Source organism: Saccopteryx bilineata, chromosome 1, assembly GCF_036850765.1.
Source record: "Saccopteryx bilineata isolate mSacBil1 chromosome 1, mSacBil1_pri_phased_curated, whole genome shotgun sequence".
NCBI lineage: Eukaryota > Metazoa > Chordata > Mammalia > Chiroptera > Emballonuridae > Saccopteryx > Saccopteryx bilineata.
In genome coordinates this window covers 136,530,994-136,556,708 of record NC_089490.1, presented here as the reverse complement: position 1 = coordinate 136,556,708, position 25,715 = coordinate 136,530,994, and the positions used below count along the sequence as shown (strand labels likewise).

At 49.4% G+C, this 25,715-nt stretch overlaps 1 protein-coding gene across 1 annotated transcript in view; it reads right to left on the bottom strand.

The window, feature by feature from the left end:
* The window catches only part of BIN3 (bridging integrator 3), a 39,975-nt gene that overhangs the window by 4,229 nt on the left and 10,031 nt on the right, over window positions 1–25,715 (bottom strand). The window contains exons 2-6 of the mRNA XM_066267516.1: window positions 14,245–14,293; window positions 7,377–7,417; window positions 6,886–6,947; window positions 5,728–5,864; window positions 5,189–5,229 (exon numbers count right to left, since the gene is read on the bottom strand). Of these exons, the coding sequence (XP_066123613.1) occupies window positions 5,189–5,229; window positions 5,728–5,864; window positions 6,886–6,947; window positions 7,377–7,417; window positions 14,245–14,293 (330 nt within the window). The remainder of the gene's footprint in view (window positions 1–5,188; window positions 5,230–5,727; window positions 5,865–6,885; window positions 6,948–7,376; window positions 7,418–14,244; window positions 14,294–25,715) is intronic.

Here is a 25,715-nt window from a genome sequence, read left to right as displayed (position 1 = left end):
AGAGAGCGCAGGTGTTCTAGTTCTGCCTGGCCCGTCCCACCACCTTAGATGCCACCAGCAGGTGATAGAATTGCAATGGGAACCTAGGGTGGTGATCATATCCTAAGATATATATATGTCCTACTGCTATGCTGCATACCAGAAACCGATGTAATATTGCACATTCACTATCCTTTAATAATAAAAACACGCCCTGGCCGGTTGGCTCAGTGGTAGAGCGTCGGCCTGGCGTGCAGGAGTCCCAGGTTTGATTCCCGGCCAGGGCACACAGGAGAAGCGCCCACCTGCTTCTCCACCCCTCCCCCTCTCCTTCCTCTCTGTCTCTCTCTTCCCCTCCTGCAGCCAAGGCTCCACTGGAGCAAAGTTTGCCTGGGCACTGAGGATGGCTCCATGGCCTCTGCCTCAGGTGCTAGAATGGCTCTGGTTGTAACAGAGCATCACCCCCTGGTGGGCGTGCCGGGTGGAACCCGGTTGGGCGCATGCGGGAGTCTGTCTGACTGCCTCCCTGTTTCCAACTTCAGAAAAATACAAAAAACCCCACAAAAAAACAACAAAATAATAAAAACACCCACTTTTAATAAAGATATTTCTAACAAGTCCAAAACAACAAATAAAAAACTTCTACTGCTGGCCTATCTTGCTAGCTGACCGCAGGAAAAGTAGGAATCCTCTGGTTCTACCACCAATGTGGCCAAACTGTGAAACCAGATGTTTGGGAAAGATTCAAAAACCTCTTCTACCTCTTGGTGACTGAGAGGAGTGGGCCACTCAGAAAAAGCAGCAGCAGATGTCTTGGCATTTTTGGCCCCCCAGGCATATCTTTGTGACTAGTGTTACCTTTAACTGGGAAGGACAATGATATCTTGAGACCGACTTAAGGCAGGACTCCGCCCAGACAGGGATGCTGTGTGTCTCCTGCTAAGTGAGTGTGCTGGAAAAGGCAAGGCAACCAGCTAGCAGGGTTTCTGGAACAGGATAGGAGATAAAGCAGGATGTGCCATCACACAGCCGGTGGAGACCTGGCCACACGACAGAGGAAAATGACAGCATGGCGGTATTCAAGGTGGAGAAGCCTGAAGTAGGTGACCCAGAACCAGGGGAAGAGCCCGTTTCTCCTGGAGCAACCCAGAGATGAAGGAGGGGGACAGGGCAGACTTGCACCATGTCCAGAGCCAGGAGGGCATCTGAGCTCACGGGGCATCTTGAGGTAGTTCAGATACCTCATGAAGAGTGATTTCCAAGTCTGCCCCTCAAAGGGACACGATTATGAATTTGGTTTTAAAAACTCAACAAATTAAGAGTACACGTGATATAAAAGTAATAAATACTTTTGTCAGAGAATGAGAAAGGTGACTAAAACTAATTCTTCTAACTTAACGGGTGTCTGTAAGGGGCTTACCCCCAACTGGAAATGTGAAGGAAGTGACACAACCATGCAAACGTCTCTGAGACCTCAGTCATATGCCCCTCCACATATTAATCCATTCAACATTTCTGAATGACTGATTTGCTAGGCAGAAGATGTAGGCCTACTTGGTGCCAAGCAAGCTGGCTGGGGAAACCAGCCACTTCTCAGGACACAGGGTCCCCTAGGGTAGGTCTGAGCAGGTGAGACCATCGAGAGGAGGTGGACTCACTGCTTTTGCCTTAGGCAGCTGCTCTGATGGGGTCCAGTCGCTAGGAGAGCCTGGGTCTTCCCGGAAGGAGTGTGACCAGCAGCTGAGAAGGAGCAGGTGCTACCATGCCACCTCCCTCTACCTTAACTGGACAAGGGGCCAATCAGCAGTGACCCTGATTCTCTTGTTAGAAGCAACCTGCTGCTTGGGTGGCCCAGTGTCTGGGCCTCTGCTGTCCAGGGCTGAGTAAGGCGTGGGTCTAGCACGTCCAGACTTCCAAGCAATGCTAGGCAACCTCCTTGGCTGTGCTGCAGGATGTTAACTTCACCCTTCTCGAAGCAAGACCTCCTGTGCTCTGCGAGGAGGAAGTGTCTGCAGTGGGAACTGGTTGCTGTCGCTCTGTTAGGCCCTCCAGGAAAAGCTTCTTCACCGAGAACTTCTGCCTCCCACAGCAGCCCTCAGTCAAACTGTGAGGCCATGGAAGCTCAGCTGACTTAATTCATTGTACAGGGAGCACCAGCCACGTACCACCCAGGTGGCTTGGGGCTCTGGCTTTGGCACTCCTGAGAGGTAAGGGTGCTGTTGCCCTTATCACATTAAAGTGGGGAAACTGAGGTCAGACAGGAAAGATCAGACAGTATATGCTAAGTGGCTGACAGAGTGGGGGACTCTGCAATCCCTGGCTCTGGGTTAGTGAGAATGTACCCCAAGGAGGCCCCACCTCCCAACTTCTACGGAGGGCAACAGAACGGCCCTGGCCAGCCCTGCGTGTTGGGGAGTGACAGCATAACGCTGTGCAGGCAGAGGGCTCATCTGTAGGCAGAACCCCTTCTCCACTGGGGAGCTCTACTGCTTCTCTTCCCTGCAGATTCTGGGAGATGAAGGTATTGAGGAGGGGAAGTCAAGTACAGGCTGGTCCCAGTGCCTGGGTTCTGCCAGACATGGCCCCAGGGCTTGACAGCAGTCCCGATGGCTTTACCTGGCAAGGTTGGGGGGGGGGGACCCAGCTGTCCCTGAGGTACGAACTCTGCACTTTTACTAGGCTGCCACAAAGAACCAGGCTGGGCTGTCAGACCCCCTCTGCTCCACTCCAAGCTCCCCCTCCTCACCATCCAGTGAGGTGGAACAGGATGTCTCTGTGCCAGGGCCCCACGAGACACTCAGCCCTGCACACAAGGCTCAACCTGCCACTTCAGCCCACTGGCACTTCTCTCCCCTTGCTGAGCAGTGGCTGTGCCACTTCAGCCCACTGGCACTCTCTCCCCTTGCTGAGCAGTGGCTGTGCCACTTCAGCCCACTGGCACTCTCTCCCCTTGCTGAGCAGTGGCTGTGCCACTTCAGCCCACTGGCACTCTCTCCCCTTGCTGAGCAGTGGCTGTGCCACTTCAGCCCACTGGCACTCTCTCCCCTTGCTGAGCAGTGGCTGTGCTGCGCCAAGGGTTTGGTTGGCTCGCCCTTCCCACCAGAGGGAAAACAGACTCAGAGGAGCAGGACCTGGCCAAGGTCATGGGCTGGGTCAGGGCTGGGGAGACTGCCCGTCCAGCACTTTTCCTGCTCCACCTGGGTAGGTGTTACAGTGGTCCCTTTCCCTGAGAACACCATCATGGCTTCCAAGCTAGATCACAGGCTCCTAAGCTACATCTACATTCAAAGATGGGAGAACCAGGTCGGACCTACACAAGGCACTTGCTGAAGCTCTGCCCATAGTGACTGCCTGTCTCTTGCCTGCCCTAAGGTTCAGGAGCAAATTGCCCCAGGGTGAGTCTAGAGTGCAGAGGCAGCAAGAGAGGGAGGAGGGAAAGGGGGAGGCAGAAAGAGGCCGGCTGGGGGGTGGGCTGGGCGCACCCGGCCCTGGTGGGGAATGCCTGCCATTCCTCAGTCTGTGCCCACACAGCCGGGATATTCCACCCACCAGGAAAGGGAAATTGAAAGCATCCCATCAAAGCATGTGAATGTGGCCCAGGGACTGGGGGATTAGAGGCCAAGCCCCGGGGAGGAGGTTGGGGGTGGAAGGGTAGCCATGTGGCAGTGTTCTTCACCAGACTACAGGAAAGCTGCTGTTTCCTGTTTCCGGTGCTGGGGTCCCTGGGAGCTCCTCTCCTGGCAAGAGGAGATAGCAGTGCCGGCTTTATGTGGTAGCTTAGATGGCATATCAGCTCTGAAATGCGCAGAAGCCAGCCGGGCAGCCAGGCAGGCTGGGCTCATGCAGAGGTCAGCGGATCTGCTGAGGAGATGGTGCCCGCCCCCTCTGCTACTCACCCACCTTCCTGGCAGGTGGTGTGCTGCTAGAGTGGTGGGAAGCAGCCGGGATTTCTCTCCACTTGGCTCCAGAAGCCAGGCATCAGAATTCCAGGCTGCCTCATTGGTTGTGAGACTGAGACAGGCACCAGTCCCCAATTCTCTGAGCTGGTGTCCCCTGCCTAGCTCTGCCAGCTGTGGGTATCCACAGCGGCTTCTGTGGCAGCCCCTGAGATCCCCATGGGCAAAGTCCTTCCCACCCAGCTTTGAACCCTCAGTCCTAGAGACTGGGGCAGAATGCCACAAGCAATGGAAGTCCATCTGATACCTCTATCCTGAGCCACTGGCCTTCTCAGCATCCAGCTGTTCCTGTGACCTGGGACTGAGTGAGGGTGAGGGCCAGGGGCTCGGGGAAGGGGCAGCACCAGATTCAGCTTCCAAGCCATAGCTGAGTCTCCAGACAGCCCACCTTAGAGAGCCTTCCTGAGCCCCGCCCCTTGGACCTGAAGGGGGAGGGAGGAGCTCAGCAACCCCAGCGCCAGGGCCTGAGGATCAAAACCTGCTTCCTCCTCTCCCTGTGGGCCACAAGCCAGCCTCCCAGTAATTAGCAGGGCCTCATTACGTGGCCTGGCGAGGCAACTGCCAGGGCCCACCGCAGAGAGGTAATAAAGTGCAGCTGCAGGGCTGGGGCGCAGCCCTGCCGGGTCACAGGCTGCCGAGAGAGGCGGTGGAAGGAGACGGAGTGACTGGGAGCTTCAAGGCCTTGCCCAGCCCCTCAGAGCCAGAGAGGAGGCCATCTGATCCCTGACCAGGGCCTGCCTGCCTGCCAGAAGAGGGTCTCACAGAGTTCTGACCCAACAGGTCAGGAGTTAGAAGACCTTCCCAGGCGGGAACTGTGGCTGCGCCCTTCCCCATGTGCAGCCACCCCCACATTTCAGAAGCTGAGAGCCGCGCACAGCTGCTCTCCCAATCCGGCCGGCCGGGAGATGAAAGGCCTTGCTCATCTCCGCTGAGGGCTGGCCAAGATCTCTGCTGGCTCGGGCCAGCAGCTCTGGGCCTGCTGGTCCTCACACAGGAACAGAGGGCGGACGACACAGTGACCACTGGGGCAGTGGCCGGCAGCCATGGAGGATCAAGGTGCCCTGTAGCCATCAGGAGCCCCCACCCTGGGGCTGCAGATCACGTAGCTGGCGACCCTGCTGAGTTCCCTGTCACCCCCATGCCTAAGAACAGGCTGCTGGAAATGATATTCCATCGTAGGTAACCAGCTTTTTCCAATCAGTGCCCTAAGTCTCATTCCCTAAGGCCCATGGTTCCCGATGACCTTTACTTACTTTTTCAAGGGTTCAATTACGGTCTTCTGAATCTGGTTCACCTGTCAAAAAACCCAATGACATCAAACCTGGGGGGAAGGCAGACTCTTCCCCAGTTCCTGAGAAGAGAAAGGAGACCTGTCAGGGGTACCCCGAGAGCCTGGCAGGGAGAAGACCAGAGCAGGATTGGCGAGGTGGGCACCCCGAAGTGCAGCTGGGGCGAGGCAGAGGAGGTGACCAGGAAGACCGAAGGGCAACAAGGAGCACTTTGTCCTTGTCCCTGGTAAATTCTTACCCTGTCAACCGCTGTCTGCAAAGGCCGACAATGGCCTTGCTCAGCAAGGAGGCTAGTCAGGCAGAGCTGACCTGCGTCTCCTTCAGGGCCTCACTGTGAGTGATGTGGGCTTGTGGGAGCCATGGAAAGAGCTCACAGGGCCCGGGCATACAGGCCTGAAGGGGTTGCAGGTGCCCAGAGGGGAGCCTGAGCCCTGTGAAGGCCTCCATGTAGGTGCTCCTCCAGGTGGAAGCCACAAGAAGGGCGAGACCTGGACCCCAGTCACCTTTTCCTGGTTGAAGGCGTCCATCCGTTTCATGGCCGTGTCCAGGGCTGTCACCATGTTCAGAAAGTCCTGGTCTTGCTCACAGAGGGGATTGGATAGCAAGTCCAAGGATATCTTCACAGCAGACTTGGACATGGCTGTAAGAAGTCAGAGTTCAGTGAACTTGAGAAGGGACAGGGTTCCAGGACTTGTTGTTAGGGCTCCCCATCTTCCCTCAGTCCAGGGGCCTGCACCCACTGCCAGAGGTCATACAAAGTACCACAGGGTATAATGTTACCCCAAACCTTATTGCAAAATCCCCAACTTATTGCATAATGTTCATCCCTAACCATCTGATGCTGTTCTGGATAACTCTTCTGGGCAGTTCTACCTGTTGCAATGACAGTATTCCAAACTCTGGGTTATAACAAAAATCTGTGTGGGAAGTTATAAAGAAATGCAGATTTCTAATTCCAAAGATTCTAATTCTGTAAGTCTAGAATCCAGGACTGTGCATTTCAAAAAAGCTTTCCAGGGGGTTGGGAGGTATAGTGTGGCTCGGGGGACAAGAGTGACACAGCATGCTACACCAGGTAGCAAACACACTTTATAGAGTCAGAGTCCAGATTGTAGGCTTGGAGGGCTGCCTAGTTTCTGTTGCAACTACTCAATTTTGCCTCAGAAAACACCTAAGGATGGCTGTGGTTGTGTTCCAATAAAACTTTACTGACAAAAGGAGGTCAGGATTGGTGTAGCTAGGCAACTGCTGGCTTTAATGACACACAGTAATAGGAAGGAAGTTACAGGTCGCAGCCCTTACTGGAGAGGTGGGGGGGACTGATAAAGATGCCAGTCAGGAAACTCAGAACTAACTTCAAAACAATAGATGGTCCCAAAAAGCAGACCCTTGGCTTGCTGCTTACATAGTTCGGAGATGCTAGGGCCAGGAGTGAGGGTTGTCATGCTGGGACGTGCCTACGTCCTCTGGATTGCACTGGCCCGAGGCTCTGTGGCACAGACCACATGAGCCAGCACCCCACCTGCCTGTGGTGGCTGCTGCTGCGGCCGGGCTTTGTGGGGATCTGCTAAGTACACTTATTTCAAAGCCAGCCCTAAGGTGTCTGAGGGAGGAGGGCATCCCTCTGTGCCCCTCCCAGGTCGGCTCAGGACACCACCTACCCAGGTCTGCATCGGTGCTCTTCCTCATGTCCTTCTGCAGCCTCCTGGTCTGCTCCTCCAGCCTGCAAGGCAGGGCCGCGGGCCTGGTACCTGGCCTCACCAACTGCCTTTGCCCCCTTTCTTCCCCTTGACCTGAGGGAAGCCCAACCTGACCCTCTGGAATGTCCACCAGGAGGGTGCCCTCTCCGTGGGGATTCTTCTCACTGACTGAGGGGCCACTCCATGGTCTGCATGAGGCCAAGCACCCAAAGGCTACAAGCGAATGACTGTCATACAGCCATCAGCTGGGGAGAATGTCTGGCAGGTGGTGAACTGAGCTGCTGGCGTCACCCAGTGTGGGGACAGGCGGGAAGCAGCCCACTAACGGGCGATGGTGAGAAGACTACAGCATGCGGGGAGGGGGGAGGGAGACTGGACAGGAGGCTCTTGCCCTTGCCCTTCCCCACCCCCACCCCCACCCCACCCCCACCCTTCTTGGGTGTGAGACTCACTGCTGCAGTTTTCCATACTCCCTTTCAAAGTCTCTCTCCACCTGCAATGAGAGAGAACTCAATCATCGGAGAAATGACAACACATTGGAAAAACTCTGCCGGCCTCCTGCCACTCCCTCCATGCCCTGTCCCGTCAACAGTCCACACAGGCACCAGCAGGTTAACAACACAGTGCCCGCGTTCCCAAATTAATTAAGTGTTTGATTTAGGGCGGGAGGCTCCCCTCCCAGACGTGCCAGCCAGGCGAGTATGGGTGGACTGTGGCTCCGCTCTTCCCTGGCTCTTCCCCACAGGGCGTGAGTGGAGCTGTGCTCCTCTCTCAGCCTCCCTCCTGTGAACAGCTAGGCTGCTCAGCAAGTGACTGACACTCAGCCAGGGAGGCGAGGGGCGGGGGGGAAGGCTGGGAATGGGCTTCAGGTCTGTCTCTGCCACTCAGCAGTTCGAGGCGAGGCCCATGCAAGTTACCTCCATGGTCACAGGCCTGTTTTTCTCAAGGGTCCTACCACCTGCTAGCTTCGGGGTAGATCAAGGAAGACCATGTACCCACGCTCTGTGTGCTGGGATGTACCAAACACACATACTGTTACTACTGACTCTGGCAAGGCTCTCTGAGTTCCTGATTAGTTATCAGATTTCCCCGATGCCAGCAATACTGAAGCCGAAACAGTGTGAGTTCTGGACCTAACTCTGCCACCTATGTGACAAGTGAAGTCAGGAAAGTGACTCGCACTTCCATGGCTGAGTCTCCCATCTGTAAAGAGGGGCCCCAGCAATGGCTCTCAGGTGAGTGGCCTGTGAGGTCAATGACATTGAAGAACCTGAAAGAGAGGGTCGGGGAGAGGCTCCTCCTCCTCTCCATGAAGGCAATACCACTCTGGCTGCCCCATGGAGCCACTGGGTGAAGGGGCTCTGCAAAGTAAAACCGCGACATTCATGGAGTGCTTAATGCAGGCTTCCACAAATGTCTACACCTCCAACTCAGGCAGGAGGCAGACGGATGCATGGCCTCACTGTGCTGAGGTCACAGGGACAGAGGTGAAGTTACCTATGCAAGGTCACACCACTATGAGCAGCCAAGCTCCCAGGCCTGTGCTTTTAACTGTCATTCCACCGAAAGGGAAAAGGCGTTTGCTGAGGAATTCAACCCATGACCTGACAAAGATGGCTTCTTGTCTGTGCCCCAGGGACCCCTGCCAGTGAGAGCCCTAAATCCTGACTCTCACCCTGGTTACAGGCTGAAGGTCAGGGAGTACAAATCTGCAGAAATCGTCAAAGCCACACTGCTCTTCACTTGCAGTCCCTTCTGTCAAAGGTGTCCCAATGAGAGTATTCTAAACCCCATCAACTTCATACTCCATGTTTGGATCTGGGTAATCTCCATGTTTGGTCACAGGATGGCAGGACATTAGTCAGGCCAATTATTTCATGTTATACATGAGAAGAATGAAGCCAAGAGATGGGATGTGACTGACATAAGGACACAGGGCTAGTGAGTGGCAAAGCAAGGCTAGAATTTAGAGTTCAGGACTTTTATTCTTATTCTTTTAACAACATTCATTCACCCCACAAACATTTAAAGAACATTTATTAAATGCATTGCATTCTACTAGGTGCTACGTGTGACCTGATGAATAACAGACATGGGCCCTGTGGGGACGACCCTCCCCCCCCCACACACACCCTGGGGCCAGGGTGGTGCAGTGAGAGAATGAAATGGACCCAGTTCAGCTGAGGCCCTTAGGGCACAACAGTGTGTCACCTTTCTTCATTTGAACTGAAAAACTCAGAAGCAGGAACACATGGTCTTCTCCTTACTTCATGATCCTAGCATCGAGAACCTTGTACCAAGAGCAGACCTACTCTTTCTCCATCTAGGAACCCAACACTTTCACCATCGTCTTCCTTATGATCCACCAAAAGCTACTCTTTTTTTTTTTTTTGTATTTTTCCAAAGTGAGAAGCGGGGGAGAGGCAGGCAGACTCCTGCATGCTCCCGACCGGGATCCACCCGGCATGCCCACCAGGGGGCAACATTTGGCTCCTCTGTGGCATCATTCCGCTGCGATCGGAGCCACTCCAGCGCCTGAGGTGGGGATCAGGAAGCCATCCTCAGCACCCGGGTCAACTTTGCATCAATGGAGCCTTGGCTGCGGGAGGGGAAGAGAGAGAAACAGAGAGAAAGGAGAAGGGGAAGGGTGGAGAAGGAGATGGGCGCTTCTCCTGTGTGCCCTGGCCAAGAATCAAACCTGAGACTCCTGCACGCAGGGCTGAGGCTCCACCGCCCAAAAGCTACTCTTAAGAAAAATTTCAAAATTCACTCCCACTAAAGCATATGTACCTGATAAGAGTTTAAAGTGTAATCTATCACAGGGGATTTGTAGTTGGACAGGTTTCAGGGTTGTAGCTGGAGGCCTCAAAGACCTTTGGGGTGGCTGCTGGTGGAAGATTTGTCCTGGAGCAAAGGGGACTCCATAGTCAGCCCTGAACTGGTCTAGAGCAGCGGTTTTCAACCTGTGGGTCGCGACCCTGGCGGGGGTCGAACGACCAAAACACAGGGGTCGCCGAAAGCCATCGGAAAATACACAGGTTGAGAACCGCTGGTCTAGAGCTTCCTCTAGCAGCACTGGGGGTAGGGGAGAGTAAAGGGGGAGGAGAAGGGGAAAGAGGAGAGGAGTGAGGGGAGAGGGGGAGGGGTTGAGCAGGAGGGGGAGGAGGTGAGGGGGAGGTAGAGGAATGGGAGAGACGGGGAAGGCAGACACTTTGATCCCAACCATGGAGCATTACCTAATATTGTAAATCTCAGCTTCTTACCTAGTAAAGTAGGTATTTTATTTTGTCTCACCCCATGTAAACTTCAGAGGCTGACAAAGAAATGGGGTAACAGTGTCAGCCTCACCTGCTTGTTTTGAGGATTTGCAGAAGTATATGTGGAGTGCAGGGCAGGGAGCCTGGCCCACAGATGGTGTTGGCCAGTTCCTCTTCCACACTGAGCTTGTAGCAGGACCAGAGCAGCCTGCGGGTGCAGACTGGTCCGTGACCGTCTGGCAGAGAGGAAGCAGCACGCAGTTCACTGACAGCGAGGATGCCCCTGACTTTGGCTAAGCCTGTGCCTTCACGGGACACATCTCCTTTCTTACTTCATAGGATGTGGGCAGTCTTCACATAGCAAAAGCATCCCCCCACCCCCAAAAAAAGGATTAAATTAAAATTAAGGATGTCTAGGGCAGAATGCAGCTCTTCTAAAGATGCAGAACACCGAGTAGATGCTCCGAGGGGAGGCTGCCGCCTGCCGCTCTGTGGGGCTGCAGCCTGGCTCCCGGCACTCTCTGTTGCAATTCCCCAGCATGCTGGTATGTGTGTGGGATGTCAGAGAACACCTGGTCTTCCTGGCTGGGACTGCTTGGACTTGCACATAGAGAGACTGCAGGTTTCCAACTGGGTTGGATCACTCTGGCTGATGAGAAACTCAAGGTTTCACACTGGAGCTGAGAAGCCTGTTGGAGTGAGACACAGGTCTTTCCACTCTATGTTCCTCAAAGCCATCTGACAGCTTACGAGAAGGTCATGAAGCCTCACCTCCTCCGCCCCGCTAGCCAAGTGCGGGCTAGCTTCTGTCGTTCACAGTCCGAGATCTCTCCCATGCACGGGAGATAGATCCGGGGGACACCACCAGGACTGCAGCCCTCAGGTGGGGAATGAAGGGACACACTGAAGTCTCATTCCATGATCTATCTATTCTGAGGGAGAGAAGCCAAACACAAAAGATCTGAAATCTCTGAACGCTTGATGCCTTTGCCAAAAGGCAGCTGGCTTGCAGTCAACAATGCAAGTGTAAACATGTGTGCACGACTGTCCGCGGTCAGGGCAGGCGGTCACTGGCGAGCTGAACGCCGGGAGAGTCAAGTGTGGACGGCTGCTGCCCGTGCCCAGCGCCAGCAGGCTCCGGGCTCGGGCTCATGTCCGTCCCCGTGCTGAGGTCAGGCCGGTACCTGTAGGAGCTCAGTGCCTGTGAGCTGGGTGCATATGGGCAGTTCCCACCCAAAGCTGTTCCTCTGGCCAAGCGAGAGAGGAGATGAGTGGAAAGCCCCTCCACAAGGCTGCTCAGGGAGGAGGCAGCTGCCCTCTGGCACGTTCCAACTGGACAGGAACAAGGCTGAGGGCCCCTTCATTTTGCACGTGGAAATCTTTCTCAAGTGAAGGCTCAATGTAGTGGGACACCTCTGCCTGTCCTCACAGAGCACCCACCTAGCTGGGGGTTGAAGTACTTTCCTCTGGGTGCGAGGCCCAGGTGACCTGGCTTGAGAGCTCTGCCAGCCCCCCAGGCCATGGAGTGAGGGGCGGCTTCTCCTGCCACATCAGGTGCTCCAGCTACTTTACGGGATGGGGGCGGGGGAGGGGGGCAGAGGGGACGAAGTAGAAGGTGAGGATGGAGAAGTGGGGGGACCTTCTGTCCTTCCATGTCAGTTCCACTGGTCAGCCCCTGCAGAGAACATGCCATTCCAGCCAAAGCTGTGACAATAGTGTAGTCTGCGTTAATGACCTGGGCATAGGAGACCAGCGAGGGCAGACACACAATGCTTTCTCTGTCTTACAGGTGGGTGCCCTGAGCCAAACACCTCCTGAAACTCCCTGAAGGTAACATGACGTTTCTTCCCATGACTGGGTGCTGTGACTTCCAATAGTCCAGGGAGCCCATCCACTCCCCTCCCTGATGGTGCCCGGACAGGAACAACAGAGTGCGTCACCACAGCTGGGGGCAGTGACAAGGAGGCTGAGGCCTTGCAGGGCCGGGAGGCGCTTGTGAAGTGGAGAACAAGACTCGGGAAAGGCAGGGTCTTGCTGCCGACACCTGGGAGCTGAGGAAGCAGATAACTCTATTCCAGCCCCCACTTCACTGCACTGGGGAGCCTCAGTGCTGGCACTGGCGCAGTCCTTGGTGCTTTATCAAAAGGGCTCTCTCTCTTCCTGCAGTGCAGTTACTTACTGAGGCCTCACCATGTGCCCGCCACTGTATGACATGCTCTGTATGCATCACCTCAGGTGAGGCTCATTAGACATCAGTGACATAGGTCCTAGCATTGCCTCACTTTACAAAGTAGAAAACTGAGCCTCATTGAGGATAAGGAACTTGCCTAAGGTCTCAGACAGCATGTCAGAGCCAGGATGGGAATTCAGATAGGTGATCTTCCAAATCCGGCTTCTTACCCACTACTCGATGCCCTGTCTGTGCAAGATAGCTGACGCGACAGTCAGAAGACTGCAGCTCCATCCCAGTGAGACCAATGCTAGGATGGAGAGAGGGAGTCACGGCCCACAGAGGGCCACACAGGTGCAGAGTGTGTCTTAAGACTGCATCTGGCCTCCCCCTGGGGAATCCCTGCCATTTCTCAGACTAAAACAGCCACAGATATTTCTGTCAGCAAACTCTGGCAAAGAAGCTACGAACTGCATTCTGGACTATACCTTTCTGTAGAGAATAAGGCCACCTAGATAAAGGTTGGGGAATTGGGAGGGTTTTTTGTTTGTTCTGTTTTTTGGTAGTGAGTGTTGGGAATAAAAGACCCTTTTCAAAACCACTTCCCTTTCAGATCTGCCCTGGATTAAACTCTGGAGACTCAAAGCCACCCCTCCCACTTCCTGAGGCCGGCTGGGGCCCAGCACTCGCACACCCAGATTATCTGCTTCAGCTGGGACCCGCAGATGGTCAGCCTCGGCATGGGAGGTAAACTCGGAGTCTGTCCATGGCCAGTGTTTGCTTGAAAAAAGGGGGAGAGTACTTATAACACGGGCCCACTTCCTTTTAAGTGACCTAACTTTGGACTTCCCAAAGATAGAGCCATTGGTCAGATGTTTGCTGAACTCCTCTTACCGCCAACTGAAGCAGTATCTTTCCTATAGTTCTGAGTCCCGAGCCAAGAAGGGACGAGGTTATTAAGACAAGGAGAAACGCCAGGGGCTGGAATGACAAGGCCTCCACGAGGCTCCCCGGTGCTGTCACATGAGTGACACTACAGTTCTGTCTCCTACGTGAACACCAAGGGCCTCGCTCAGATTTGTCGGGGAGAGGGCTGAGCAGTCATTCTTTACTAGAATCCCCAGCCTTGAGAGATCGTCACAGCCTGAGTGAGGCAGCATAAAGCAATGGAAAGAGCATTGAACAGAGGCTCAGACTTGAGTTCTAATTCCAGCTCTGTAAACCTTAGTTTTTTCTAACTTAGAAAGTCACTGTGACTCTATGGTCTCAGTTTCCTCATCAGGAAAAAAAACAGGTTGGATAATATATTCGCTAAGGGCTTCCAGCTCTAACTTTCTAAGAAGCTATGATTCTCTTCCTTTCCCACTCTGGAGATAAAATAGGGATAAAAACTGTGGGTTTACAAGGGGGACAGATTCAATCATTCCCCCCCATGCTGAATGACTCTGGGTCCTGGCTGGGAATGCATTTAATAGTGGCGATGAAAGGACCTGGAGTCCTGGAGAAGCTTCCTGATATTTCAAATGGCCTGAGAAGGCTCAGGGTAAAGGCCTGGGATGTATCCTTGGCAGGGTCCCTGTTGCATGCCCCTCTTAGAAATGTGCAGACTGCACACCAGACCCCAGAAATGATCTGTCCGAAGCAGTGTGTTTTTCTTGCCTGTGGAATCCACCTCTCCTACCTATCCAGGCTGAGCTGTGGAAGGACAGTGTCCCAGGACAGGAGGTCCCTGCAAGCCCCGTCTACACGAGGCGCTGGAGCTACCCAATTGAGAACGATAAGGCCAGGTTCTGTCTTCCCAGCCCCATGATGTGTTGAGTCAAAGCTCTGGTTCTATGAGAAGGCCATGTAAGACAGAACTGAATCTCAGAATGAAAGAAATGGGTTACTCACTGTTTTGGGGACAATCTGTTTCTTGGGTTGCCCAATCTTGAAAGGAATCCTATAAGACAAAGAGGCAAAGAGTGATGTTAGGAGAAATGGGGAAGGATGTGGCTAAAAAGAAATGATGAAATACAGGCCACTGTCCCCCAGAAAGTAAAGAACAGTGGCAGTGGCTCACTCCTAGCCACTCGTACCACATGCTCTGCGGGTCTGGGACCATCAGCAGCCAGGCTGAGCTCCGGGACAGTCATCCTCCCATGGACAGTGTCCGATGGAGGTCTTGGGTACAAGCTTCTGCCCAGAGGTGATACTAGTAGTCTGCTGTTTAAACAGATTGCAGAGGGGAAGGCAGGGAAGGGGAGACACTATACAAATAAAGTCCCCATAAACCCTGAGTCGCAAGGAGCTGCAGAATCAGGAACTACAGGTTCACTTGGATTGCTATTATCTTTGAAAACATGCCTTTAAAGATGACATAAAAACCACGTATCTGTATTAGGCGCTTCACTACTTGTTGACAGAGGGACAAACAGTGGCTCTGACGAGATTCTTCTACGGCTGGCCAGAAATGACAAACTGTAGGGACACTAAGGAGGAGCCAGGCTGGGTAATTCCCCGTGAGAGCTGACAAAATCTAAACACAGCTAACTCCAAGAAAAATCTGAGATCCAGCTTGAGTCTGCCCTGATTTGCTAGCCGTTCTGCACCTCAGGTTCCCCACTTAGCAATGGAGGACAGCCTGGCCTAGGGAAGGGCCTGGTCCCAAGCACTCACCCTGCCTCCACCTCCGCTGAGCAGGCTGCCCTCAGGCAGGTGAGCACTGCCCTGTGCCTGAATTTCCTATTCTGTGAAGCAAGAGGTTTAAGCTATTATAGATAATTTAGAACCCTCCTTAAGCTGCTGAAAATCTTATGATTCTACAATTCTGAGAAGAAAAGCAATGTGGCCAGGCTAGAAAGCAAACCCAATGCATCCTAACAGCTATAAACACGTCAGCTTCACCGCCCCTTTCCAGGGAGGAGTGAGGTGAGCATTCCTGGGATCAGCTCACGAAGATGCTAAGCAGGAGCCCTGAGGGAACAGGTTAGACCCACTCTCACTGCTGTAAGTCTGCATTCAAACCTCCGTTCCCACTGCTGCACCCACTTCCTCCACCAGGCCTCTTTCCTCCACAACCCCTTCTCCCCAAGCCTGGCTTCTCTTGGCCCAAACTGACCAAAACTGTTGCTTAACCCAATGGTATAATTAACCACCGATAATAACCCCAGACAGTGATCTGGTTAGAGGATGGGCCAGCCTGAGTCACAGTGGTTTAAATTTAATTTCTGGAGGACATCCTGTTTATTGTTAATCCACCCCATAATTTGGGAGTGTTAACCCTTTGGGGGCTGGCTGACTCACGTGGCTTCTGTAAACAAATACTTTCTGGCTGTATAATTACCAGGGAAGGTAAACCATGGAACTGAAAGGGAAGAAAAAATGAGATTGCAATCTCCCATTCTCAGACGAACAGAGGAAAGGTAATGACAGATGAGCTCCTTGGTCCCCTCCCTGGGCCCCCAGTTACTTTCCCCAAATAGCATTATAGTCAACTGACACAATGGTTTCAGACAGTGAACAACTGCCCTCAAGGACCATTTGGGTGACAGTGCAAATGAGGTCCTGGTGGCACTGCGAAAAGATTGATTCTGTTCTACACGAAGCATGTGTTGGTATAAAAGCTCCAGACCAGGAACTGGAAAACCTGGACTCTGTCTCTGACTAGTTTTGTGATTTGAACAAAGTACAATCTCTCTGGCGCTCAGTTTTTTTTTTTTTTTTCATTTTTCTGAAGCTGGAAACAGGGAGACAGTCAGACTCCCACATGTGCCCGACCGGGATCCACCCGGCACGCCCACCAGGGGCGACGCTCTGCCCACCAGGGGGCGATGCTCTGCCCACCCTGGGTGTGGCCATGTTGCGACCAGAGCCACTCTAGCGCCTGGGGCAGAGGCCAAGGAGCCATCCCCAGCGCCCAGGCCATCTTTGCTCCAATGGAGCCTTGGCTTGGGGAGGGGAAGAGAGAGACAGAGAGGACAGCGCGGCGGAGGGGTGGAGAAGCAAATGGGTGCTTCTCCTGTGTGCCCTGGCCCGGAATCGAACCCGGGTCCTCCGCACGCTAGGCCGACGCTCTACCGCTGAGCCAACCGGCCAGGGCTGGCGCTCAGTTTTTTTTTGTTTTTTTTTTTCTGAAGCTGGAAACAGGGAGAGACAGTCAGACTCCCGCATGCACCCCACCGGGATCCACCTGGCACGCCCACCAGGGGGCGACGCTCTGCCCCTCCGGGGTGTCCCTCTGTTGCGACCAGAGCCACTCTAGCGCCTGGGGCAGAGGCCAAGGAGCCATCCCCAGCGCCCGGGCCATCCTCGCTCCAATGGAGCCTCGGCTGCGGGAGGGGAAGAGAGAGACAGAGAGGAAGGAGAGGGGGAGGGGTGGAGAAGCAAATGGGTGCTTCTCCTGTGTGCCCTGGCCAGGAATCAAACCTGGGACTTCTGCACGCCAGGCTGACGCTCTACCACTGAGCCAACCGGCCAGGGCCTGGCGCTCAGTTTTTTTAAAAAAAATTTTTTTTATTTATTCATTTTAGAGAGGAGAGAGACAGAGAGAGAGAGAGAAAGAGAGAAAGAGAGAGAAGAGACAGAGAGAGAGAAGGGGGGAGGAGCTGGAAGCATCAACTCCCATATGTGCCTTGACCAGGCAAGCCCAGGGTTTCGACCCGGCGACCTCAGCACTTCCAGATTGACGCTTTATCCCACTGCGCCACCACAGGTCAGGCTCAGTTTTTTATTATTTTTTTATTTATTTATTTATTTATTTATTTATTTATTTATTTATTTATTTATTTTTTACAGAGGCAGAGATAGACAGGGACAGAGAGACAGGAACAGAGAGAGATAAGAAGCATCAATCATCAGTTTCTCGTTGTGTGTTGCGACTTCTTAGTTGTTCAATGATGGCTTTCTCACATGTGCCTTGACCGCGGGCCTTCAGCAGACCGAGTAACCCCCTGCTGGAGCCAGCGACCTTGGGTCTAAGCTGGTGAGCTCTTTGCTCAAGCCAGATGAGCCTGCGCTCAAGCTGGCGACCTCGGGGTCTCGAACCTGCGTCCTTCCGCATCCCAGTCCGACCCTCTATCCACTGCGCCACCACCTGGTCAGGCCAGTTTTTTAAACTATAAAACAAAGGAGTTGGACTAGATGGTCCTACACTGAGTCTATTCTAAGAACATGGGGTGTAGGTTGAGAATGCTAAAGAGTTCTCAGAGTGGTCTTCACAACGATTCTAACTTGGAGTCTAGTACTACAGACTAGGTACCAAGAAATTAGGAACTTAAGAGTTCAGTATTTGTGGAACCACAAGATCTTAATTTAGAATCATAGTATTTTTAGAACAGTAAGTTACCATAGAAATATTTCCAGTAAACTGCTCATTTTGTAGATGAGAAGGCAGATCTGGAGAAGGCCAATGACTAGCTCAGGGTCATTCTGCTGGTTCACAATAGAACCAGGACAGCACCATCAGGGTTCTGGTGTACAATCCAGTTTTCTCCTACTACTCAGTTTAATCTTCTCCCACATGAATTTGTTATACAGTTGCCCCTTGGTATTCGGTGGGGATTGGGTCCAGGACCTCCTGAAGATACCAAATCTGCTGATGTTCAAGTCCCTCATATAAAATGGTGTAGAATAGTGGCCTCCGTATCTGTGGGCTCCCAACTGTAAGATTCTGTTTTCAATATGTAGCTGATTGAATCCATGGATATGAAACCTGAGGGTATGAAGGGCCGACTCTGTATTTTAGGAAACTATATGGATTTTATTTAATTAACTTATTTTTTTTAAAGATTTTATTGATTTTAGAGAGAGGAGAGAGAAAGAGAGAAAAAGAAAGAGAAAGGTGAAGGGGAAGAGCAGGAAGCATCCACTTGTAATAGTTGCTTCTTGCATGTGTCTTGACTAGGCAAGCCTAGGGTTTCAAACAGGCAACCTTGGGCTCAAGCCAGAGACCCTGGGCTTCAAGCCAGCAACCATGGGGTCATGTCTATGCTCCCATGCTCAAGCCAGCAATCCCCCGCTCAAGCTGCTGAGCCCACGCACAAGCAGGCAACCTTGGGGTTTCGAACCCGGGTCCTCAATGTCCCAGGATGACGCTCCATCCACTGTACCACTGCCTCAGGTTTATCTGAGGATTTTAATGATAGCTTTATAAAAGTTTCTTCTTGCTTTATAGTCTGTTTCCCTTCAAATTGCTTTTTTTTTCCTTCTGCTTTATTCTCCATTTTTCATACTAGACACTTTCCTTGGATGTGTGGTTATTCTTGGTTATCTGCTCACGTATATGACTAGCTGCCACAGAAGCTGTGTGTGAATAATGTCTATTGTGTAGGGCGATCTGGCTGAGCAGTTTTGCAGGGAACCCCTGATGTCAGTATCTAGTCTTTTGTCCTGGGGAGGTAAGATACCCTAGAGAACATTCTTTCATTCTCTTGGCTTGGGAGCCCAGAGAGTAGACAAGGTCACGTGTACGCACAGACTGCATGCGTTCATTCACTTCCCCTCCTGCCTTCTGATGGGAGTGCTGCCCTCAACTGTGCTTGAAGTCGGTCTGGGTTTTGTGAACCTGAAGCTTATACAATTTTGCATGCCTTCTTAAATATGATAAAAAGAATACAACAATACAAATATAAAAATAGGCATGAAAGTGAATTTTTATTTAGACAGAGAAAAGAGCATAATAAATTACAAGTTATAAAAGCTGACAAGCAACAGGAACATCAGAAAATCAAGAATAACCTAGTATTTTTATTAATCATTTGTCTGACACACCTCTGTGTTTATTTCCCTGCATTTTTTGGCTGCCTAGTCTATGATTGCTGCTTCATGTGACACAGAGTTGGTAACACCATTTTCTTAGGAAAAAAAAGAATAATTCAGTCTTTTCTCTAGTATGGCTGACTGAAATTTGTTTTCTCTTACTGTTTAGAAAAGATTTTCTTCAGCTTACGGGTAATATATAATATAAATTTTAGAGTTGATTTAAAATTTAGGAAAATCTCATGTTTCTTTAAAAAAACCCCACTAAGATTTCAGGGTACATTCCAAGTTTTCTTGTACAATGACCAGTTTGTCATTGATGTCCTTGAAGGATGGCGTATCACGAGTTCTGCGCTATCTGCATTATGCCTTTCATGTTAAATCCACCAGGGACTTATGTGTTTAATCAATGTAATGTGTTCTATGATTTGCTTCTCCTCTTCATTTAGCTTATCAGTCATCACTCCTATTTAAAATTGACCTCATTCTCTCAATTACTAGGTTTTTTTTAGATCTTTATTATTATTTTTTATTAATTTTAATAGGGTGACATTGATAAATCAGGGTACATATGTTCAGAGAGAACATCTCAATTACTAGCTTTTTTTTTTTTTTTTTTTTCATTTTTCTGAAGCTGGAAACAGGGAGAGACAGTCAGACAGACTCCCGCATGTGCCCGACCGGGATCCACCCGGCACGCCCACCAGGGGCGACGCTCTGCCCACCAGAGGGCGATGCTCTGCCCATCCTGGGCGTCGCCATGTTGCGACCAGAGCCACTCTAGCGCCTGAAGCAGAGGCCACAGAGCCATCCCCAGCGCCCGGGCCATCTTTGCTCCAATGGAGCCTTGGCTGCGGGAGGGGAAGAGAGAGACAGAGAGGAAAGCGCGGCAGAGGGGTGGAGAAGCAAATGGGCGCTTCTCCTGTGTGCCCTGGCCGGGAATCGAACCCGGGTCTTCCGCACGCTAGGCCGACGCTCTACCGCTGAGCCAACCGGCCAGGGCTTCAATTACTAGCTTTTGATACAGTGTAAGAATACTTTGTTATACTTTACTTGATTTTAGAATAATATCTATTGATTTAATGGCTCATCTCTGTCACTTTTGTTTTGTGTCCCATTAGTTTTGATCCAATTTCCCCCTAGTTTTTAAATAAATTTAAAAATGGTCAAAAAGGTACTCTTTGTGTATTTCCAACTCAGGAATCTATAATTTCTCACTTGTTTTATTAATGCTTTCTAAAAAATATCTTTACAAATTACAGATAAAATAGCATATTCCCAATTCAACCCCCTTCCCAATCTTATCCTCCAAAAGGTGTGTGGGCTACTCCAAAGCTGCCTGGCCCAAGAGGGAGGAGGAGATGAAGGCAGAGGTTTTAACTGAGTGTAGTATACACACATTCCGAAGTTTACAAAAACACAGCATCACATGAACACACAGCTAGGGTTCCCTCCAGGGCCATGGACAGGGCCTATGCAAGCACGGGGCCTTAAGGTTAAACATTGTTAGTGTCACACTGTGTATCTACCTTTGTGTGCCCTGAGACAGAAACTCCTTGTTTCACATTCCCCAGGAAGACCCTTCATTCCTCTGCTCCGATGAGGCAAGGTCAGTCTCCCAGTAAAATGGAGTTGGGGAGGACATGGGCTCTGAACTTATCATGAACAGCTTTCAGCCAGCCCTCCTGAACTGTGTGTCTGGCTTCACCCCCACTTCTTCAGGAACCCCGTGCCACCAATTCCTGAACCTTTGAGAACTCAGTGATGTAAGCTGGGTGGCTCTTAGTCTTCCTAAATGCCAGGTTAGGCTCTGGCTTTCTTCAAACTGCTAAGTTAGTTACTTCATGTAACTGCATTCCAGTTCTTGTGGTTGATATCACTTCTATTCTCCCTAAATTTGCCGATTAAAAAAATCACTTTACTGTGCTTTTTGTGGGATTTGTGAGGAACGTAAATTAGATATATGTATTTTGTCATCTTTACTCAGAACCTAGTTTACTCATTTTAAAATAGCATCTTTATTGAGATATTATTCACACACTGTAATATTCATCTTTTTAAAGTGTACAATTTGGTTGCTTTTAGTATATTCAGAGGTGCAACATCACCACTTTTTTTTTAAATTCTTTTCCAAGTGAGAGGAGGGAGATGGAGGGACAGAGCCCCCGCACGTGCCCCACCAGGACCCACCTGGCAAGCTTACTAGGAGGCAATGCTCTGCCCATCTGGGGACATCACTTTCTAATTTCAGAAATTTTCATCATCCCTTAAAAGAATTCCATACTTATTAGCAGTCGCTCCCCATTTCCTCCCTACCCACAGACCCTAGCAACCATTAATTTGTTTTCTGCCTCTAAGGGTTTGTCCCTTTCTGGGCATTTCACATCAATGGAATCACACAAAATGTGGCCTTTTGTGTTGGCCTCTTTCCCTCAGCATCATGCTTTCAAGGATTATCATGTTGTAGCATGGGTCAGTGCTTTGCTCCTTTGTGTCACTAAAAATTATTTTTATTCATTCATTAGGTGACATTTGGATTGTTTCTACTTTTGGACTATCATGATTATCGCTGCTATGACCATTCATGTACAGGTTTTTGTGTGATGTATGCCTTCATTTCCCATGAGTATATGTTTAGGGCCACATGCTAAGTCAATGTTTAACCTCTGGAGGAATTGCCAGACTGTTCTTCAAAGTGGCTGCACCATTCTACATTCCCACCAGCAGCAATATGAGGGTTCTAGTGGCTGCACTGCCTCACTTGTCATCGTCTGTCTTATTTCATTTTAGTCATTCTAGTTGAGTATGAGGGCTATTTCATTGTGGCTTTGATTTGCATTTCTCTGACTCATGACAATGGCCATCTTTTCATGTGCTTATTGGTCATTTGTATATCTTCTTTGGAGAAACATCCATTCAAATCCTCTGTTTATTTTAAAAATGGGATGTCTTTTTGTTGTTGAGTTGTAAGAGTTGTTTATATTTTCTGGGCTAATCAGATATATGATTTGCAAATGTTTATCTCTTTTGTGATTTTCCATTTTCTTAATTAAAAAAATTATTCATTTGAGAGAGAGAGAGAGAGAGGAAGGGAGACAGGGAGAGACAGAGAGAGAGAAAGAAAAACACTGATTTGTTGTTCCACTTATTTATGCATTCACTGGTTGATTCTTGTCTGTGCCCTGACTGGGTATCAAACCAGCAACCCTGGCATATTAAGATGATGCTATAACCAACTGGCCAGGGCCTGTTTTCACTTTCATTAAGAAAAAATTTTTTTTTAAATTTATTGATTTTAGAGAGCAAGGAAGGGCAAGAGAGAGAAACATCGATTTGTTGTTCCACTTATTTATGCACTAATTGGTTGATTCTTATATGTGCCCTGACTAGGGATCAAACCCACAACCTTGGCGTATTGAAATGACTGTTTTTCACTTTTCTAATGGTGTCCTTTAAAGTACAAAAGTTTTATATTTTGAAGAAGTCTAATCTATTTTTCCTTTTGTGTGTGTGTGTGACAGAGACAGAGAGAGAGAGAGAGAGAGGAGAGAGACAGAGACAGAGACAGAGAGAGGGACAGATAGGGATAGACAGACAGGAAGGGAGAGAAATGAGAAGCATCAACTCTTCATTGTGGCATCTTAGTTGTTCACTGATTGCTTTCTCATATGTGCCTTGACCGGGGGGCTACAGCAGACTGAATGACCACCATCAAACCAGATGAGCCCATGCTCAAGCTGGCGACCTCAGGGTTTTGAACCTGGGTCCTCTACATCCAGTCCGATGCTCTATCCACTGCACCACTGCCTGGTCAGGCTAATCTATTTTTTCTTCTGGTGTTTGTGCTTTTGGTATTATATCTATAAATTCTTTGCCAAATCCAAGATCATGAAGATTCATCCCTATGTTTTCTTCTTAGAGTTTTATAGTTTTAGCTCTTAAATTCTGGTCTTGATCCATTTTGATTTAATTTTTGTATATGGTGTGAGGTAAGGATCCAACTTCAATTCTTTTGCATGTGGATATACAGGTACTCCAGCACTGTTGAAAAGATTATTCCTTCCCAGTTGAACTGTCCTGGCATCCTTCTTAAAAATCAACTGACCATAAAAATAAAAGTTTATTTCTGGACTCTTAACTCTAGTCCATTGTTCTTCATGTCTATATTTATGTCAGTACCACACTGTCTTAATTACTATAGATCTGTAGTAAATTTTGGGATTGGGAAGCATGAATCCTCTAACTTTGTTCTTCTTTGTTAAGATCATTCTAGCTATTCTGTGTACCTTGCAATTACATATGAATTTTAGTGGTTCACTTTTTATATTTTAAATCTTTGCTCCATTTAGACCTTGAATATATGGCAAGCCAGTAATGTTGATATGATTTAAAACATAATCTATCTTTGAAAATTCATTTTTAAATATGTACATTTCAAATACTTCTTTTTCATACTGTAGACCTGGTCTACTCTTTTGCCAAATAACATAGATTTACTTATACAGGTTAATTAATTAATCAGTTCTTAATACCCAGTTAAGCAAGTCCCTTCTCATTACTTTTCTTTTATAGATAATTTCTTGGCTATTTTAATTCATTTTAAAATTTAAGATGAACTACAAAATCATCTGCTGTGTCCTCTAACCCCCTCCCCAAATAAGATATTAATTACTGAAAATGCATTATATTTAGAGATTAACTTTTGAAAAACCTGTATCTTTACAAATATGAGGTTTGCTCATTCAGGGGCATAATATTTTCCCCATTAATTCAAGCCTTTTTCTTATGCCCTTTAGTCTTAAGAGGGTTTTTTTTTTCCAGATAGGTCCTCCACATTTATTTTGTTAAACATTAAGATCTCAAAGTAACATATATATGTGAAATTTATAGGCCTACATGTCTTAGGTGTGTTCCATGAAATTTTATATTTTTGGTTATATTGTAAATGGAATTCACTTTTTCACATAGGAGAGCTACTGGGTGTTAAATAAAGCAGTTACCATACCTACATATTTAACCATTATGGCCCAAGAAATTCAGCTGGACAAAAACAAACAAAAACTAATTAAATTTTCCAAGAAGATAGTCATATTATTAATATTATTTGAAAATGATAAAGTTTCCTTTAAAATATTTTATACTTATTTCTGTGTTATGGCATTGGCTAGAAATTACAGAAAAAGTATTTCTGACTAGTAAAAATGATCATCTTTTACTATTAAATATGAAAGGTGATGGTTTCAGCCAGAAAGTTTCCTGACAGGAAGAAAGTATCTTTCTATTCCTAGTTTACTAACAGATACAAAGACTGGATTTTTGAATTATATCAAGGCCTTTTCAGTATGCGTTTAGGGGAACTGTTTGTTCTATGAACTAGTATGGTGATGAACTATCAAATACACTTCCTAAGACTGAGCCATCCTGTCATTACTGAAGGAAATTCTACTTGAGTGCTGGTTAATTAACTCTGATGTGCATATATCTTGTTTTCTGATTATGAAATATAAGCACCTCAAAGGCAGGAACTGAATGTCAAGCTTCTTTGTAACTCCTGTAAGTACTACACTATGCATCTTTCATTAAATGAATATTCACTGGATAAGGACCTCCTTTATGCCTAGCACTAGGCTAGGTTCTAGGGATATGAGGATGAACAAGAGACTCATTCCATGACCTCATGGAACTTATAGCTTAGTTTTATGCACCAAGCACTGAATGAATTAGTAAAATCAGTACATTGCTCCAGGGGCCCTATAAAACACCATAAGGTTTCTGAAAAAAAGCTCCTCTTAGATAAGACTATATAAAGAACAAACAAAGGTAACATCATTGTCTTTGGTCTCCCAATCCTTATCTTACTAAAACAAAACCTAAAAAGGGTATCACAAGCCACAAGCACCAGCTGGGGTCAAGGGAAGTATTCAGTGAAGACCAAGAAAACAGAGCTGGCCTTTGGTATTGGCAGGCATGCCTGGTGAAGTTATCAGAGTATGGGTCAGGGAAAACACTGTAAAAGGCCTAAGAAGATACGAAGGGAGAGGAGTCTCCTGGGTTTACTCCAAGGCTGCCAAATGGTAGATATGCTGCACTTCGCTAGAGAAATAGCCAGAAAACTGGGGCGGATGCCCTGGACAGATCAGAGTCTCTGCAACTGAGGTGGTGAGAGGTGGTGAGAAGTGGTGAAAGGTGGCAAGGGGAAAGGGAGAGGGAAGAGCAACAAGGACACTTCACCAGACTCTTCTGCCTCTTCCTCTCACTGATTTCCTGATCCCATGCCTGGGGTTCTGGTCCCCAGCTGGAATGCAGGGACTTCCGCAAGGGACGCAGCTGCTTTGGAAAGCGTGGGGCCAGAGGACAGCATCGAGGCCCGTCCCAGAGCAGCGTGGCCCTGGCACAGCTGGGGCGATGGGGGGCTGGGGCAGGCGAGCCTCCAAGGCCATGGAAGGCTCATGGGGCTTCAGGACTTTTGTTTCTCCTCCTCTCAACTTTCCTCGGGGTTCTCCTCTTGGAACCGGGTGGATCAGCAGAGATCCAGAGAAAAGCCAGGGCTTGCTCCCCAGAGAATCTGTATGTTCTGGAAGAAATCAAGAGGGCTCTGAGCTCCCAGAGCGGGAGCAGGACTTCCT